This window comes from Lissotriton vulgaris, chromosome 7 (assembly GCF_964263255.1).
Source record: "Lissotriton vulgaris chromosome 7, aLisVul1.2, whole genome shotgun sequence".
In the NCBI taxonomy this organism is placed as follows: domain Eukaryota; kingdom Metazoa; phylum Chordata; class Amphibia; order Caudata; family Salamandridae; genus Lissotriton; species Lissotriton vulgaris.
The window spans coordinates 441,763,642-441,781,121 of record NC_141695.1 but is presented as its reverse complement, the minus strand read 5'-3'; the positions used below and the strand labels follow the sequence as shown (position 1 = coordinate 441,781,121).

The window sequence follows — 17,480 nt, the reverse complement described above, 5'->3', positions numbered from 1 at the left end:
CCAAAGGGGAGGACTGCGGGATATCGGTACCAAAGGGAAAGACGGAGGACAGGGCATGTCGAACCTGCATATATCGGAAGTGCTCCCTATCATCGAGCCGGTATTCCAATTTCAATACCTCAAAGGATTTCACAGCGCCCCGTGCCCACAGATCCTCCACCTTACTGATCCCAATCATGTCCCACTTCTCAAATCCTTTCGTCTTCCACAGATTACCCAACCGATCCGAGTCATACAATGGCGTCATACGCGTCAGCCTACCACCCCAGCCCGTGGCCACAGTAGCATCTCTCCAAGCCCGCACTGCACACTTCGTCGGGCCTGTAAGGAGTCGAAAGGGTGACTTTGAGTACAGAGCCCTATTAAAGTTGCCACCGGGCAATAATAGTTTATCCAAAGCAAAGGCGGGAGCAGGTTCCGAAGCGTACGTCGCATGGTTGATAGCGCTCAGGTGTGAGGCCCAGTAATAGCGTCTAATATCCGGCAATGCAATACCACCATCATACCATGAGAGGGTGAGCTTGGACAAGGCAATACGGGCACGACCATCCCAAATCAGTTGTCGCTGTAAACTCTCAACCTCACGGAAGTAGCGAGCAGGGACAGGATCGAAAAAATTCTGCAGGGCGTAAAGAAACCGGGGGAGCGACATCATTTTAAAGAGTGCAGCTCGGCCCAATGGGGATAGGGGCAATTCACGCCACCGTCGCACGTCCTGCTTGAGTCTGCGGAGCGGAGCATACAAGTTCCGCTCATAGCGGACAGAAGAGACCATAGAGACATAGATCCCCAAATACTTGAAGCCATCAGTCGCTACCAATATGGGAAACCTGCGAGGCAGAGGCGGCAGCGCCCCGGCTATAACGTAAACACAGGACTTGGTCCAGTTGATGACTAATCCCGAGTTCTTACCAAAGGACGTAAGAACGTCGAAGAGGACGTTAAGCGACTTTTGAGGGAAAGTAAGATAAAGAAGGATGTCATCCGCGTACAAGGAGACACGATCCTCAAGATCTGGAGACCATCGGATCCCCTTGATAGAGGGTTCCCACCGAAGCCACGCAGCAAGGGGCTCAAGCGCCAATGCGAATAGAAGCGGGGAGAGCGGACAGCCCTGACGCGTGGCACGGCCTAAGGGGAAGGGTTCAGAGCATCTACCATTTACCACAACCTGAGCCAATGGTCGTTCGTAAAGGAGCCTGACCCATGCGATGAAGTTAGGACCAAAGCCAAACTTAGCGAGAGCCGCCCAGAGATAGGGCCATTCGATAGTGTCGAAAGCCATAGTGGCGTCTAAGGAGGCGACCACTGCCGGCTCGGCGAGAATTGGAGCCCTCGCGAGAAAACTGTGGAGCCTACGCAGGTTAAGGGCCGTGTTCCTATGCGGGATGAAACCGGATTGATCCGGATGGATCAAGTCGCAAATCACCTTCAGCAACCGATTGGCCAGAACCTTGGCCAGGATTTTGGGTTCCGCGTTCAGCAGAGAGATGGGGCGGTAGGAGGTGCAGCGGTCACGAGGCTTGCCATCCTTATAAATGACCACTATGGTAGCTAGGCGCTGCTCGAGGGGGAGGCTTCCAGCCTCAACCGCCTCGAGAAACATGTTGCGCAGATGGGCGGCCATCTTGTCCGGACAAAGTTTGTAAAGTTCAATGGGCAGCCCATTCGGGCCCATCGCCTTTCCCGAGCGTAAAGATCGGATAGCAAGGGCAATCTCATCAACGGTAAAAGGGGCCTCCAGGACAAGACCATCTTCATCTGAAACAGTAGGCAGGGCGATATCTCGCAGTAGCAGCCTGGAATCAGCCTCATCTCGATCACTAACAGGCATATAAACCTTCCGGAAGTGGTCCACAAAGCAATCAACAATTTCACCAGGGTCGGAGACACTCTCACCGGATTCGCGAACAATGACAGGCACAACACGACTCGCTCGTTCAGCCTTATCCAGCCATGCCAGGAGCTTGCTAGCTTTGTCACCCACATCATACAGTCGGCCTAGTTGATTCGCTCGCATCAATTTAGCAGCATCAGTGACACAAGCTTTGTAATCAGCTTGTTTTAGTTCCAAATTGTGCAACAATGCAGGCGTGTCATCCCCACCCAACTCACTTTCAAGCGCAGTGATCTCAGTTTCAAGAGCCAGAGCAGCCTCCCTCTTTACCCTACGCTCAGCAGCGATGAGTGATAGAGCGGAACCCCTGATAACCGTCTTGAAGGCCTCCCAAAGAACAGTAGGGGAGGTGACCGAGCCCACATTCTCATCAAAGTAACAATCAATTGCCTTCACCAGATCTGAGCGGAGCCGGGGGCTTCGGAAATGCCAGGAAGGGACCGGGGGGATCCTGTTACCAAATAGACCACCCACAGAAATCTTAATCATCAAGGGGGAATGGTCCGAGATACCCCGGGGAAGATGTCGTACCTCCCGGACAGTGGACGGAGTGGAAGCTAACATAAAGAAATAATCGATACGAGAGAGGCTGCCATGCGCACCAGAGTGAAAAGTATACTGCAGGAGTGTAGGGTGTAGTGAGCGCCAAACATCCACCGGCCAAAAGTATCAGCCATCTCATTAAGCCACATCTGGGACGGCAGCAGGACTCTAGGGGGAAGCCGATCACATTCACCAGACATAACAGAGTTGAAGTCCCCGCCCAAGATTAACAATCCATCAGGAAGGCCAAGAAGAGTCCTGCCAAGATCAGCATAGGTGGTAGCCTGCAGCCCCGGGGGAATATAAACAACAACCAGCACAATCTGTTTACCCTCCCACCTCCCGGAGACAGCAGCATACCGCCCGCGGTCGTCAAGGATAACCTCGTCAATAGCAAGAGCTAGGGAGGACTTCACCATGATACCCACACCCCGGGACCCAGAGGTGAAACCAGCATGTGCGACCAGGCGGTAACCCCGGCGGTCGAGGGCCTTACAAGCATTTCCGATTAAGTGGGTCTCCTGAAGGAACACAACATCAGGGGCATGGCGCCTCAAAAATTGTAACACAATGCCCCGCTTGATCCTGTCACCCAACCCGTTGACGTTCCAAGAAAGAACCCGCATTTCACCCCCCCCCCATTGCGGCAAAGGCAATCCACCCCAACCCCGTTCCACAACCCCAAGTCCGGAATAATTGCAATCAGTGAAATACCATGAAAAATGAAACATAACAAACAAAACGAAACACAACCAAGTCCCCAGAAACTAGCCCCCAAACAGAAACCCGTTACAACACCCCCCTCCCTGCACCCCTGCTGACTAAAAAGCCACCCCCAACTGCAGTGTGCCTGTCGCCCCATCTGATCTACACAAAGAACCCCCCGAGGAGGAAGGGAGAAATCACCCGTTCCCGCACCGCCACGGGCATAAACATAGAGCACACAGTTAATTTACTCTGTACAGTACGTAGTCTCAATCCGGACCTCCGGGGGCCCATATTACTCCTGGGCCGTTGCACCACCTTCCGCACCACCAGGGCCACCGCTCTCAGAGTCATCTGTCGGCAACGAGTCCAACCAGTCGGCAGCACGCTCCGGCTGATCAAAAAAGTAGGCACGTTCTCTAAACTCAATCCGCAGTCGGGCTGGAAACAACATGGCGTACTTCAGTCCCCGGTCTCTCAGGCGACGCTTCACTCCGAGAAACCCAGATCGTTGTCGTTGCACTTGGGGAGTGAAATCAGGATAGATGGAGATAGAGTTATTGTCATATTTCAACGGGCCGTGTTTACGGGCGGCCTGCAGGATAGCGTCTCTATCTCGATAGTGAAATAGCCTTGCAATGATAGGCCTCGGCGGGCCTCCTGGTTTCACTTGTCCTCCTGGAAAACGATAGGCGCGCTCTACGGCAAAGAACTTACTGAGTCCAACCGGAGCAAGTTTAGCAACGATAAGTTCTTCGACCAATAAATCGATCGAGGCAGCACCATCACTTTCCGGCACTCCAACTAGGCGTATGTTGTTCCGCCTGGCCCTGTTGTCGTAGTCCTCCATACGTTTAAGCAGCAGATCATGCGAGGCACGCAGATTCCCAATCTCAGATTGCGCCTCCGCCATGTCCGTCACCAGGCTCGACGCCTTCAGGTCTAGTGCCTTCACCCTCTCGTTCGTTTTGGCTAGATCGGCCCGAATAAGAGTAACATCCACAGCCACCATGTCTATCTTGGACACGATGGCTTCGTATTGCTGACTCATATCGGCCTTAAGTCCAGAGATGGCAGCCAATAGGTCTTGGAGCGATACTTCAGAAGAAGACGACATGTCCGTTTGAGGTCCTTCAGCGCCCACGCTGGTGACACCGGGGGAGCCTCTCGGCTGGGTGTAGCGTTCGATCATATTGGACTGGATCGGTCCCACCCCCCCCCCCCGGGTTACAGTCTTCCTGCGTTTTTCGGCCTCAGGTTTTGTCGCCATGTTGCAATCAGTGGCGGCCGAGAACCCAAAAGGGGCAGTGGGACGGAGAAAAATCCAGAAACTCCGAAGTGTAGTTCGAAGAGGGAATACCGCAGGCCTCCTTGCCAGCCCAAGGATGGAAAGTGTGCACTGTGAGGGCAGCAGGCGAAGACAGAGTAGGAGGAGACAGAGACAATGAGGCCGGAAACCGAAAGTGAAAGTGGTACACCACCGGTGGGCCAGATGCCAGGCAGCCGTTGTTGTTGCATTACAGCTCGGCCATAGTAGGCAGCCGAGTCCCCGGTTGCGTCCGTGGGCAGGCCAGAAAGTTGAAGACGACAGAAAAATGGTCCCCGAGGTCCGATTTCGACCAAAAAAGGATCGTCAGCATCAGTGAGAGTAGCACTTCAAAAGCCCGTCGAAATGATCAGGATAAGTGTAGGATAGATAAAGAAGGGCGGCGCGGGTCTCGGGAGCTCTCTGCTCACGCGACCATCTTGGATGCCCGCGTAGCTCCTCCCCCCTTCTTATGTATAGTTAATATTTCTCCAGTCTTTTATTATTCTAATGTTTCTATAAAGAGTTAGTTAGGACAGACATACATTTTAATCAGTAAAGCCCCCACCACCACACCACCACTTGAGTATGCTTTAACTTCTGTGTTTGTGCTTCTCCAGACCAAACTCTCTTAAAACATACTGCCCACCAGTATGGATGACATGTGATTCCTACTCCTGGAAATCCTCATTGGCTTATGCGACATTCCCTATAGGCTGATTTGCATACTTGTATGATTGATTGTCTTTACATAATGTGGGCACGATGTAAAGTACTGTGACACTCTACACTATGAGTAGTGCTATACAACTAATGAAGTGCATATGAGAGAGGGGTTACAGAGATGTATGGAGCACTGGTGGAGGGTGGTAGTGAGGGAGTCTGAGTAGGAGGTCATGAGGGGGAGAGGCTACGATGAGATGAGAGTCACTGGTGGAGGAGTGAGGGAGTCTGAGGAGTAGGTCATGAGTTGGAGGGGCTGTGGAGAGAGGAGGGGCACTCGTGGAGCTTGGCAGTGAGGGCATCCGAGGAGGGGGCCATAGAGGGAGAAGCTATGGAGTGATAAGGAGCACTGGTGGAGGGTGGCAATGACTGAATCCAAGGAGGTGGTCATGAGGTGTAGGGGGCTACAGAGAGATGAGGGGCACTGGTGGAGGGTGGTAGTGAAGGAATCCGAGGAGGGTGTAATGGGGGTAGGGGCTATGGGGCGATGAGGGGTAATGGTGGAAGGTGGCAGTGACGGAATCCGAGGAGGTGGTCATGGGGTTTAGGAGGCTACAGAGAGATGAGGGGCACTGGTAGAGGGTGGTAGTAATGGAGTCTGAGGAGGAGGTCATGAGGGGGAGAGGCTAAATAGAGATGTCGGGCACTGTTGGAGGGTGGCAGTGTGAACATCCGAGGAGGAAGGCATGAGGGAGAGGGGCTATGGAGAGATGAAGAGCACTGTTTGAGGGTGGTAGTAAAGCTATCTATGGAGAAAGAGGTCAGAGGTGGGGGCACCAATAAAGACATTTGCACCAGCGCTAAAGCCTGCCCTGTCATGGCATTTCTATTTTTGTTTATTTAATTAGCAGTCAGGTCATTAGGGCCTCTGTGGAATATATTTTAAGGTGTGTGCTCATATCTTTTTACTGTTATAGTCAATGATTTAAGTTTGAGGGTAATTTTCTTAATGTTTTTTACCAGGAATAATGAAAATGGAGTTGGATGGTGGCTGCTATGGGGCTGGGGCCCAAGGTCAGCTGTGAGCTAAGGTGCACAGGAGATGGATGGTAGAAAATGGATAATCAGGCCGGGAAGGGAGTGTGCTGCAGAGTCCAGGATCTATGCAGTTAGTAATGAAGAGAGATTCTCTCTGAAGACTGGCAATGAGGGAGGCTGAGTAGGGTTACTTGCCTTATACTTCTAACTCAAAAACCTCCTCTTCCCATCAAAGGGACCTTACATGGGATACATTTCCAAAAAGAAAAAAAAATGAAATGTTTGTTTCATTTTCTAAGAGCAGGCAGTGGTCCGTGGGGCCACTGCCTGCTCTTAGAAAATATTTTTGCACCCATTCACAAAAAGGGAGGGATCCCCTGGTGACTCCTTCATCAATTGTCGTTGCAAAACAATGATACATACAAATGCGGCTCGCTATTAGGAAGGGATGCCCTTTGAAGGCCCCTACCTAATACAGTCTTGCACAATAGCGTTTGCACATACAAACACCCTTTTTTACAGTCGCAAACGGGCCAATTGCCCTTTTTTGACTGCAAAAAAGGTTTTACATATGGCCCTTAGTAAACTTAAAGGCGAGTCTGTTGTTATGTGTGCCTTACTCCCAGCTAGCTTTCTTGTCAAGCCCTCACAGCGCCGGGACGCCTCCTAGTTGAGGCAGCTGTTCGCGCTTTATAAATACTAGTATTATTATTATTATTACTTGTGGCTTAGATTCTTAGTGCAGATGAAGCACTATTATAGTAGACTAAATCAAACAGAAGTTTTAAAATAAACTCCATGTTGGGTGATAGGGCCCTGTGTGGTGTTGCTGCTCACTCTTAGCTGTATTATCCTAATTCGTAAATAGTTGCAAGGGTGCTCAAGGGAGGAGGAAATCACCCATACTCCCGATATGTGACCCCTAGGGATTTACCTTACAAGTGACAACAAGCCCGAGCACTCATACATCAATTGATGTATGATTGCTCGGGCTTGTTCTCACAGAAAATGTGTTTTGTACAGTGCACATCTAGAACACATGTATTTGAAGGTGCCCTCTTATGTGATGATGAATAAAGGAGGCTCAGGGAAATAAAGGTTTGGCTAGGATCACACAATTTTGTCCAGCATGGAAGCTAGGATTTATCCCAGGATTTCTAGTTTCACATTGTGCAATTCAACAACTAGATGGGTGTCTCATTCTGCTGTATTGCATTACAGATGGATGCTTTATCTTTCCTAATTTGACTATTTTAGCACATGAGAAAGGAGCTCGCGGAAACCTATGTATGGATGAGTTTATAAGGGAGTTTTCAAAGAATAATAGAAGGTTACCTTTATGACTGGACTGCTAGTTTTGAAACGGTCGGTGTGAAAAATGCTGGCAGTTTTCATAAAATACTCATTTCCAAATGCGTTGCTGTTTTTAAAGAATTTGCATCTTCGAAAGTACATCGCAAAAGAAAGACAACAAAGTAAAATGTATTAAGTTAAGTATGTGCAGAGAAATAAGTGTTGGACAAATTGCAACAAGTAAATAGCCAGCCTTTCTAATACGATGATTTCAAGGCTTTCGTGTGGTAATAGGGACTTCCTTAATCTTCAACTATTACAATATGCTTGGTATTCAAGGACTTGTATTGAAGCCTGACCTGCTGGAATTCGAGGGTTTGCAGTTAGGTCCAGACATTGCTCTTACTTTCAAATAACTCTCCACATTCTCTGTATACACACAGAATCAATCTGTGGTATCATGTGACTGCAAGTAGATGTGAAGTAATCTAGGGCTTGTGGCCACCTCCAGAAGCAAAAAATTGAGCCGCAGTGCAGGGGCGGCCCCTACCCTAGGGCAGAGGAACATTGCCCCGCTGCTTTCTCACAGTGCGAGAAGCAGAAACATAAAATTGTAATAATTTTCAGTTATTACCATTTTATGTTTGCTTGCGGTTGGGCGGGCTGCTGTGCGAGCAGGGCAGGGGAGGAGTGGGTAAAGACTATTTAATCTGTGCTCTGGGGCCACCCAAACCAGTCATGCACACTCTGTCCTTCTTCATGCTGATTAATTAAAAATAATAATATTAAATTAAATCCTAGCGCGACAGCCCCCGACCCCTCCCCGGTCATGCCGGCCGTGACTGCAGCAGTGCCCCCCCCCCACCCCCCGCCGCTCCCGAAAGCACCCTTGGCCTACCCAAATAAAAATTCCTGGAGCCGGGCCTTTTTAGTTACCCTCCCTCCATGCGTCCACCCTTAACCCCTTCCCCCCTTTTGTTTTCCTGAGCGCCCCAACTGTGTACTCAACGCAGTGCAAGTGAAAGCACAAAAACGGGAAACTGCTTTTGTTTGCTACAGGATGTTACGGAGGGCCATTTCTTATACAAGCAATTTTTTGAGGGGTTGTTTTTGGGAAATAGAATAAACAAATAATTATTCACTCGACCACCCTCCATCTCCTCCCTACGGTCTCCTCAGCTCCCGCGTAACAGAACACTCCTAGGATGTCTGCCCCTGGTGCTCACTCCATCCCTCTTCGCTCTTCTGTTCCAGCCTCGCACGGCCTGAAGTGAAATGCTGCTCTGGCTGCTGGATTTGTTCTCTTTCATGTGCCTCCTGAACCAATAGCAGGAGCAGAGCCTTGCCTGCAAGTGATTTAATCTCAATGAGGTGTCAATCTGGCTCCCTGGTGGGAGAAGGCTACTCTTTTTTGCCTGACTCTGTCTTAGAAACACAAGTGGAGGACAGTACTTAATTAGAGGAATATAAGGGGGACTGTGCCAAGTACTCTACCCCGAATCTCTATATTTTTTTGTTTTTGGGAATGATTTTGTATATTTGCTTATGGGGACTCACTTCTGTAAGCTTCCCTTAGCTGCCCCAACACCACTGCAAGCTACCTGACACTGCTCCTAATGCTGCGAGCTTCCACACGTTCCTCACTTCTGCGAGCTTCCTTTGGCTGCCCTGCCACCACTGCAAGCTACCTGACATTACTCCCAATGATGCAAGCTTCCATGTGTTCCTTTTTTCTGCAAGCTTCCCTTGAATGCCCCTACACCACTGCAACCCACTCGTATCTGCTCCCAATGCCATGAGCATCCATGAGTTCTAAATTCGGCTTGATATAACCTTTCACATATTCCGAAATTAAGCTATAATTGAACCACCCAGGATAATGTGCTGCATGGCTCAATACTTATAAGGCCCAAAAGGCGACACCTATCGCCATGCCGATGATTGTTTTCTTTGTAAACGGGTACTTGCAAACTACAACTTAAAGAGCTACTCACAGCGGACATTGGGCAACTTGCTTTCAGTCCAAATCAGTAGAAACAATAGGACTCTATAGCGAATAAAGTAATGAGCTGATGTATGCATTATTATGCAACGCCTCATGCTGCACCAGGCTGCTTCAGACCTTGGTGACAAGAAATATAGAATGAAGCAAGGGGTCATGATTGATTTAGATGGGCAATGTCACAGTCTGGCTAATGAGGCATTAAATGGGTCTTTTGGAATTGTTTAAACAAAAATGTTGTTGAAGGCTGTACTACACTGCTGCTAAACAATATTGGATAGAATGGAAAGGTTTTCAGGAAGAAAGCTTACCCCTGCCTCGAAGACCTCGGTCGTACTGCTGATGCATCAACTGCACTAGCCACCCTGCAAAAGCTCAGGTTCGGCTGGTGATTTAACACCAAGACATCTTAAAAATCCAGTGTTGCTCCTCGTCATCAGTTCTTCAGACACACAAGGGATATTGTGCTGCACTGGTCTGGACGTGTTGTAGAAGAGAAGGAAACACAGACTGGTGCACTTTTAAAGTAGTTGTGGTACAGACTCCAGCTGTTGCCACCATTTGTATTTTTACAGTGCAGTCAAGTAGGTTTTACAAAACCTTAATATCAGGAAACAGTGGGCCTTGAATACAGCTGAAAGAAGAGACATCCACAGAGGGACAGCTGGAAGCATTGTCTTGGATATACCATGGAGCTCTCCGACTGGCTTTACACTCTGGATCTCCAGTGGCAGTGCAGAATACTGGTGATACATTTGCGTCTGGATGTCCATTCTCCTCTCCAGCACTAATTAACACAAAATCTTAAAAGCAATGGGCTGTTGATATTTCCAAGAATTGCAGTTCGAAATTAGGAGGGAGATTATATAAAGCTGTATTATACAGCAGTGCCAATTTGAAATGTATACTGGGTTATTATAGTTAGCTCTTGCAGACAAGGTGAACAGGGGGACTATGCTTAATTTAGTTTAAACATTGTAAGATTGGGGCTGATCCATTCTGCACTGGCTACCATTTGATAATCCTATAAGGATTTTGGCCTTCAGGGTAATATGTGCAGCTCTGATTGAGCAGAGAATGACTTGTGAAATTCTAAGGGTTAGTATTCTGTGCTAAATTGTAGTACTGTGTTCAGAAATTAACATTCATAGAGGGGTGAATGACATAGAGCTACCTGGTTTGTATCGTGGCTTTTGTTTGAGTGTAAGCAATTTACAGTCTTTTTGTGCGCCAGCTGAATAGTACTTTTAAGAGTAACATTTGGATTTCGAAGCTTATATCTTATTTGTTTGCTCTTGTTCATCGTTTTGCATTTCTGTTTAGCTTTCTACCAATATTTCACACATTACTCTTTGATCATGTTACTATTGGCCATTTATTAATCTTTTTTATACACTTCTTTTCATTCCCCTTCTCTCTCCTTTACACTTTTGCTTCCTTTTTGTGCTTGTCTTTATATTTCCTTGTGGTTTTTTTTGCATGCAACTCCCTCACCTTTTTCTGACCCATGCTACCTCCGTTACAGTGAAAGATGCAGACGGTGTCCTGTGCCGCTACAAGAAGATACTCGCTACTTTCCAAAAGTTGCAGAGCATGAGCCGAGCATTTGAGCACCATCGTGTAGACCGCAACACTGTCGCCCTCACTACACCCATTGCAGAGTTGCTGATCGTAGCACCTGAGAAACTGGCAGAAGTTGGTGAGTTTGATTCCAGTAAGGAGCGTCTCTTGGAGTACTCTCGGCGGTGTTTCTTGGCCTTGGATGAAGAGACTCTCGAGAAGGTCCAAGCACTGAAGAAAAGCAAACTGCTGCTGCCCATCACCTACCGCTTCAAGCGGTGATAACTTCAATAGATGCCTCTGCGGAAGTTTTTCTCCACATAATTCTCTAGTGTTTGGTCATGTCTTTTTACTTTTTTCTTTGGCAAGGATACTTACCCAACATTTCATTACACCACCAACCTATAATTCTCTGAATTAGAATGAGAAATACATCTTTGTGATGACCACTATATTGATATAAGATATAAGCGTACTCCTTTATTTCCTACCTACATTATTAATTTATTTATTTGAAAGTTTTATATAGCACAAACTTGACCCAGGTGGGTATCAGAGCGCTTTACAATTTGGGTGGGTATTGTGTTCCCAGATGCGGTTAGATCATCTGTGGGCAGCTGCTATCTGACTTGTCTCTAGTCTGGTGTGCTTTTGGAATCAAGGAACTATTGTAACTCAAGGTCACTCAGGTTATCTTTCTTTTAAACTGCTGTTGGTGCTCTTAAGGTACCAGACCCATTTACGCAACTTAAAAGAATTTGTGAGATTTGAAAAAGTGTTGGGTCTATTTTGTAAAGCTGCTTTAAAATTAACATCAGCAGTTGGGGGTAAGAAAACATTTATAGTATGCTGCTTTTATTTTCTTTATCTATTTGAGTAGGATTGCAATGCTTTTGGTGTTGTATTAGTACTCAAACTCATGTCATCGCTTTAATGGTTGAAGCAATGTTTATAAAGTATGCATTTACCCGGGCACACTCCACACTGTCTTCACACACCTTAGCAGGGATCAGACATGTGGTGAGGTAGGACCATCTTACTCATGCCTGGTATTAGAAACTGATATCCTGCATAACTCACCATATGTGATATTTACTGAACTTTACAAGAATTATGAAGTTATTTATGAATAGAAAATTAAATTTCGACCTCTGTTTAATAGCTAAATTCATATGCTGAGGTATATGTATGTGAATAATTTAACCAAATAATCAGAATGCATAGAATATTCTTTTAGACACTTAACTGATTTCTTTGTACAGTATTCACATATATTTATACCATGAACGTTGACAATCAGCATCATTTAAGTCAATTAAATCTAGAGCATTTTTTCAGGGTGTTATTAGATAATGTATAATTGATTTTCAAGAGAAAGCACGTTTTTCCCTCTGTTCAGAAGATCTATATTCCTGCCATCTTATTTATCCATTCAGCTGTAAAACTCACTTTAGAACAGGTTGTACCGTAACCATGTTTGTGTACTAGTCATAGATTGGAATATCTCTGTCCCCACTACCCATGGTTACTATCGTGCAATTTCACCAATCGTGGATGAGAACAGAAACTGTAGAGACCTCCAATCTAACACAAAAGTATGTCATCCATTTTCAATTATATATATTTGTTTCTATATTGTATTGATATAAGATGATTTATGTAATAATAAATCTAGTGTTGTACATTTTACCACTCAGATTTCAGTTGCTGTCTTAGCAAAAGGCTGGTCCTAGGACCGGACCCTATTCTGCAAAGGTGCCTGCGGTGGTTTGTAGCAGGTGGACTTTGTCGACAGCAATGTTCTGGTTGTTGATGCTGCTTCAGTCCAACTGTGATCCTTACATGACTTCAAGTACGCTGTAGCAGATTTGGTCTCCTGTGTCACTGCATTAACAAGGAGTAACAGGTAAAAGGTGACAACCTGATGAGTCCATGCAAGGGTTAGATGGGACCTAAATGCAGCCTTGAAAAATATTTTTGTATTAGCCCTATATTGCATTCAGTGAGCAAGCATAGCATATCTGTCCGATTGTCCCTGTGAAGATTTGTTGGCTTTCCCAATAATATGTGTTGATATTGCAAAAACAAATCGGTTTTATACGCAGTTTTCAAGGGGAACTTAAAACAACTTAATGCTCTAGGGTCTGACAGTTCCCAGGAGTGTTAATTTCCTGCAACAACAATCCCATTCATGTGCTTATACTAACGTTTTTTATGGCTCTCTCCAGATTGCTTTGAGGCCTAGGGTGAGATTAGCCAATCCGTCCTGCTACAAAAGCAACCCTTATCTCTTAGTCTATAGAGGGATTTCTCAATGTCCAGTATGTGACCTGTCCCTACGTGGAGGACGTCAATTAACAATACAATTGCCAATTTGTATAATGCACTCAAGTCTGAATTGCCACTGAATCTGCACTTACTTTCTTTTTTTATGTTTAAAAAGCTTTATTGAGCCAAAATAGAATTGCCGAAAAAAGCCATACAAATTATCATAACATGAGTAACAACAAAAATAAAGGCAAAATTAACCTCATAGATGCTAGTAAACATCCCTCCCCAGTGCTGCGCTGTCCATTGGAACCAGTGCTGAATGGACGTCCAATGGTCGTGCGCAGCACTGGGGAGGTAGTGCTGCCGTCGGCCAACGCACCGACGCAGCACTTAAGGGGTTAAACAGAGTAGAAAGCTGTTTACAATTTTTACATTTTAGGGGGAGAGAAGGGAAAAGAGTTCAATATGATACAAGAACTGAAGATCGAGTAAAATTGCATGGTAGTAATAAATGAAGAAGACATTAACGTATCAAAAAGCAGTATAATAATAAAAGAATATGATCTAGAGTAAAAAGGTAGAGAAACAACAATTTACGGATGTTTAAAATTTTCAGACCTAATAGAGGAAACATCTTTTTTTGCAACTTTGTTCAAATTGGTCATTAATAGTAACCAATACAATTCTCTATTGGGTTGGATTATAGGAGGAGGCAAAAGCAATATCCAGGCCATTATAATAACCTACATTACAACACCATGAGCTTGACCAAGAGTTTAGCTAGACATTTCCAGTTAGATGTAATTTGTTGAAAATCTAGAGCTAACATGAGATCAAATAGGCCTTTCTCATGTGAGGGTAAGTATATAGAATCTGATAAACTGACTACAAAAATCATATTATTAGTCAATGGTATGTGTATGTTAAACATTTTGGATAGAAGAGACCATACATAAGACCAAAAGGAGGCAACATTGGGACAGGAAAATAAAAGATGAAATAAATCGGCTGATGGGGATTTACAGGACCAGCAAGAATCATCTTTGGTGTGTGAAAACTTGGCTATTGAAAGGGGAGTAAAAACAATCTATGATGTCAAAAGAACATAGATTGAGTGGTAGAAGCAGATCTAAATTCTTTTAATGATCTTGCCCAGATTTTATTCCAGAATTCAATGCTCCACACGCAACCCAAATCTGCTTCCCAAACAAGCTCTAGTTTTGTTTTAAAACTAATAGGATCTGGAGTGGAAAGAAATGTATATATCAAGGAACCCATCGGAGATAGTTGCAAAACTGTTAAAAGAGTATTCGCTGTGAAGGAACATCAGAGGGGAGGGAGTAAAAAACATCTAGAACTATCTCCATAAGAGTTGAGAATTTCTTACAGAAAGAATGTGGACAATTAAAAGTAGCTTGGAAATGAGGAAAAGAGCACAGAATCATGCCATCAAACACATCACAGATCCAAATGAAACCTCGAAGTCTCCAAAACTTCCAATATAAAGGCCTATTTTTAATCATAATAAGATGATTACACCAGAGAGAAGATTGGAGAAAGGATTCCCTAGTAGTAATAAGTGATTGGCAATGAGGTCTTAATAAGGAACACATGTGACGAAATAGTGGAAGAGAGGTAATGTTAGTCTTAATAGTAAAGGAGAGAATCCCTTTAATAGAAAAAGGAGCAAAAAGAGATTGTTCTATTTTGACCCATAAAGGTGTGTAAGGTGTAATGTCCGTGAGAAGCCAGCTGGATGATTGCTTCCTAGGTCTTTTACCGTGCCAAAGGAATTTAGAGAAGAGGGAATTATTTTAAAAAAAATAAATAATAGGAATATGGATAGGTATCATGAAAAGGTAATATAATCAAATAGGAGTGATCATCATCTATATAGAATCAAGACGGACCCACCAAGAAAGGAAAAGAGAATTACAGGAGGAAAGAAGTTAGAAATATGGTCAAGAGCTTCCTTTATGTTGAGTTTAACTGTGTTTGGAGTGGAGTTATTGAACCAGATGCCTTAATATTTAATTTTAGAGTTATTCCAACGAAAACCAGTCAAATCAAAGTGGTGTTAAAGACAGAATTTGGTAATGGGTAACATTTCTGTTTCATCTGTATTTATTTTATAGCCAGAACTCAAAGAAAAATCAGAAAATTCTTATAGTAAAGAGGGAATAGAAGTCTCAGGATTAGAAATAAAAAGCAAAATATCATCTGCATAGGCAGACAATTTTAGATGTGATTCTCCATAAATAAAACCAGAGATATATGCTTTCTGACGAATACGAGATAAAAAAGGTTCAAGGGAGAGAACAAATAAGAGAAGAGAGAGAGGACAACCCTAACGAACCCCCCGTTGTAATGGAAAAAATTGAGAAAGAAGACCATTAACTAAAACAGAACCAGTAGGGGATGAATAAAGCAAAGATATAAGAGAGATACATTTGGGGCCAAACCATTGCCAATTTAGCGTTTTGAATAGGAAGGACCAATCAACTTTGTCAAAAGCCTTCTCCGCATCAACAGATACTGCAGCCAGGGAACAAGAAAGAGTGGAGGCTTTATTGAGGACATTGAAGAACATTCGAGAATTGTCAGAAGTCAATCTACCTTTAACAAAGCTGCATTGTTCAGAACCAATTAAAATAGGCAAAAGAGGTTCAAGACGTAAAGCAAGTAATTTAGTGAACATTTTATAAACTACGTTTACAAGGGATATAGGGCGATAGTTCTTACAAAGTTTTGGGTTGCGACCTTCCTTATGAATCAAGAAAATTGTAGCCTCTAAAAAAGTACCATCTGCCTTACCAGTATTACAAAAGTAATGAAAAAGGTGTAATAGTTTAGGAATTCATAAATTTGAGAAGTGTGAATAAAACTCTACTGTAAATCTGTCTGGCCCTGGAGTTTTCTGTTTTTTAAGTGAATGTAGAGATTTAGAAATTTCTACATCTGAAATATGTGATTCCAGAGCGTTAAAATCCAGATCTCCACAAATAGGAGAGGGGATTTGAGCAAGATAAGTATCAATCAAAGAGGCAGAAGCAGGGGATTCTGATGCATACAGGGATTTGTAAAAATACACCAATTCATCTAAAATATCCTGTTCTTTAAAAAGTTGTATTCCTTCTGAAGTTTGAATGGAATCTGTTAACATACGTTCTTTACGAACATTGAGGTATTTGCCAGAAGCTTGAAGGATTTATTCCATCCACTATAATAACGTGCACTGGTGCGAAGAAGAATAGATGAAACATTATCAGAGGTTAATTTGTTGAAATCTAATTTTGCTCGAACTAGCTCTTGCAAATTAGATCCAGAGGAAGAGGAATAATATTGATGCTCTAATCGTTTAATATTAGCTAATAAGGATTTATGCAGAGCATAACATTTCTTCTTTTTCTTGGAAACAGAATTTATTATAAAACCGCGAGCAGTAGCTTTAAATGTATCCCATATCAATGAAGGGGAGGAATTTGAATCACCATTCTAGAGAAAAAATTATTCAGCAAAAGAGGAGAAGGAAGAGAGAATTCAGGGTCTTGTAGGAGAGAATTATTAAATTGCCATCTAGAGGTTTTGGGTTGCGAATGAAGCAAATCAATCAATTGTAGGGGAAATGAGATTTGGGGACAGATGTTTGGAGAGAAAAATATAATCTTATTGTGTAAGAGAGCAATGAGAAGGAGAGAAAAAGGAATATTCTGTTACATCTGGGTTACATAAAGGCCAGGCGTCTATAAGGTGTGTTTGAGAGATTGTGTTATGAAATTGCTTATGAGCTTTATGAGGGATAAACCGAACTTGGGATGTACATGGGATCTACAACCTGGTTGCAATCGCCTCCCAAGACAAAAACATCATCCTTATGTTGAATACGTTTTTTTGTAATTTGTGAAGAATTAGACTGTGCCATCATATCAGTTTTGTGCAGTGAAGAGCTAGAAATGGTATGAGGCTAATGGGTTCCAGGAGCATGAGTTGTAGATTTCTTGCCATAAAAAGCAGCTTTTTACTCCTACCTATGTGTTGAAAAAAGCAAAAGAAAATTTGTAAAGGTAAAGGAGTCAAGGAGCAGCTAGAATATCAGTTTAGCACTCAGAAAGGCTTCACAGCACTTCACAACAGTCACAAGATAAAGGTGCGGCAAATTCATTGAATAAAGCGACCATTGCACCTCACTGGGTAAAAATTAA

The 17,480-nt window shown here is 44.2% G+C and overlaps 1 protein-coding gene across 1 annotated transcript in view; it reads left to right on the top strand.

Moving 5' to 3' along the window:
• Positions 1 to 12,696, top strand: part of CCDC106 (coiled-coil domain containing 106) — a 175,922-nt gene extending 163,226 nt beyond the window's left edge. The window contains exon 6 of the mRNA XM_086930452.1: positions 10,973 to 12,696. Within this exon, the coding sequence (XP_086786578.1) occupies positions 10,973 to 11,289 (317 nt within the window). The 3' untranslated portion in view covers positions 11,290 to 12,696. The remainder of the gene's footprint in view (positions 1 to 10,972) is intronic.
• The last annotated feature ends 4,784 nt before the right edge of the window (positions 12,697 to 17,480 follow it).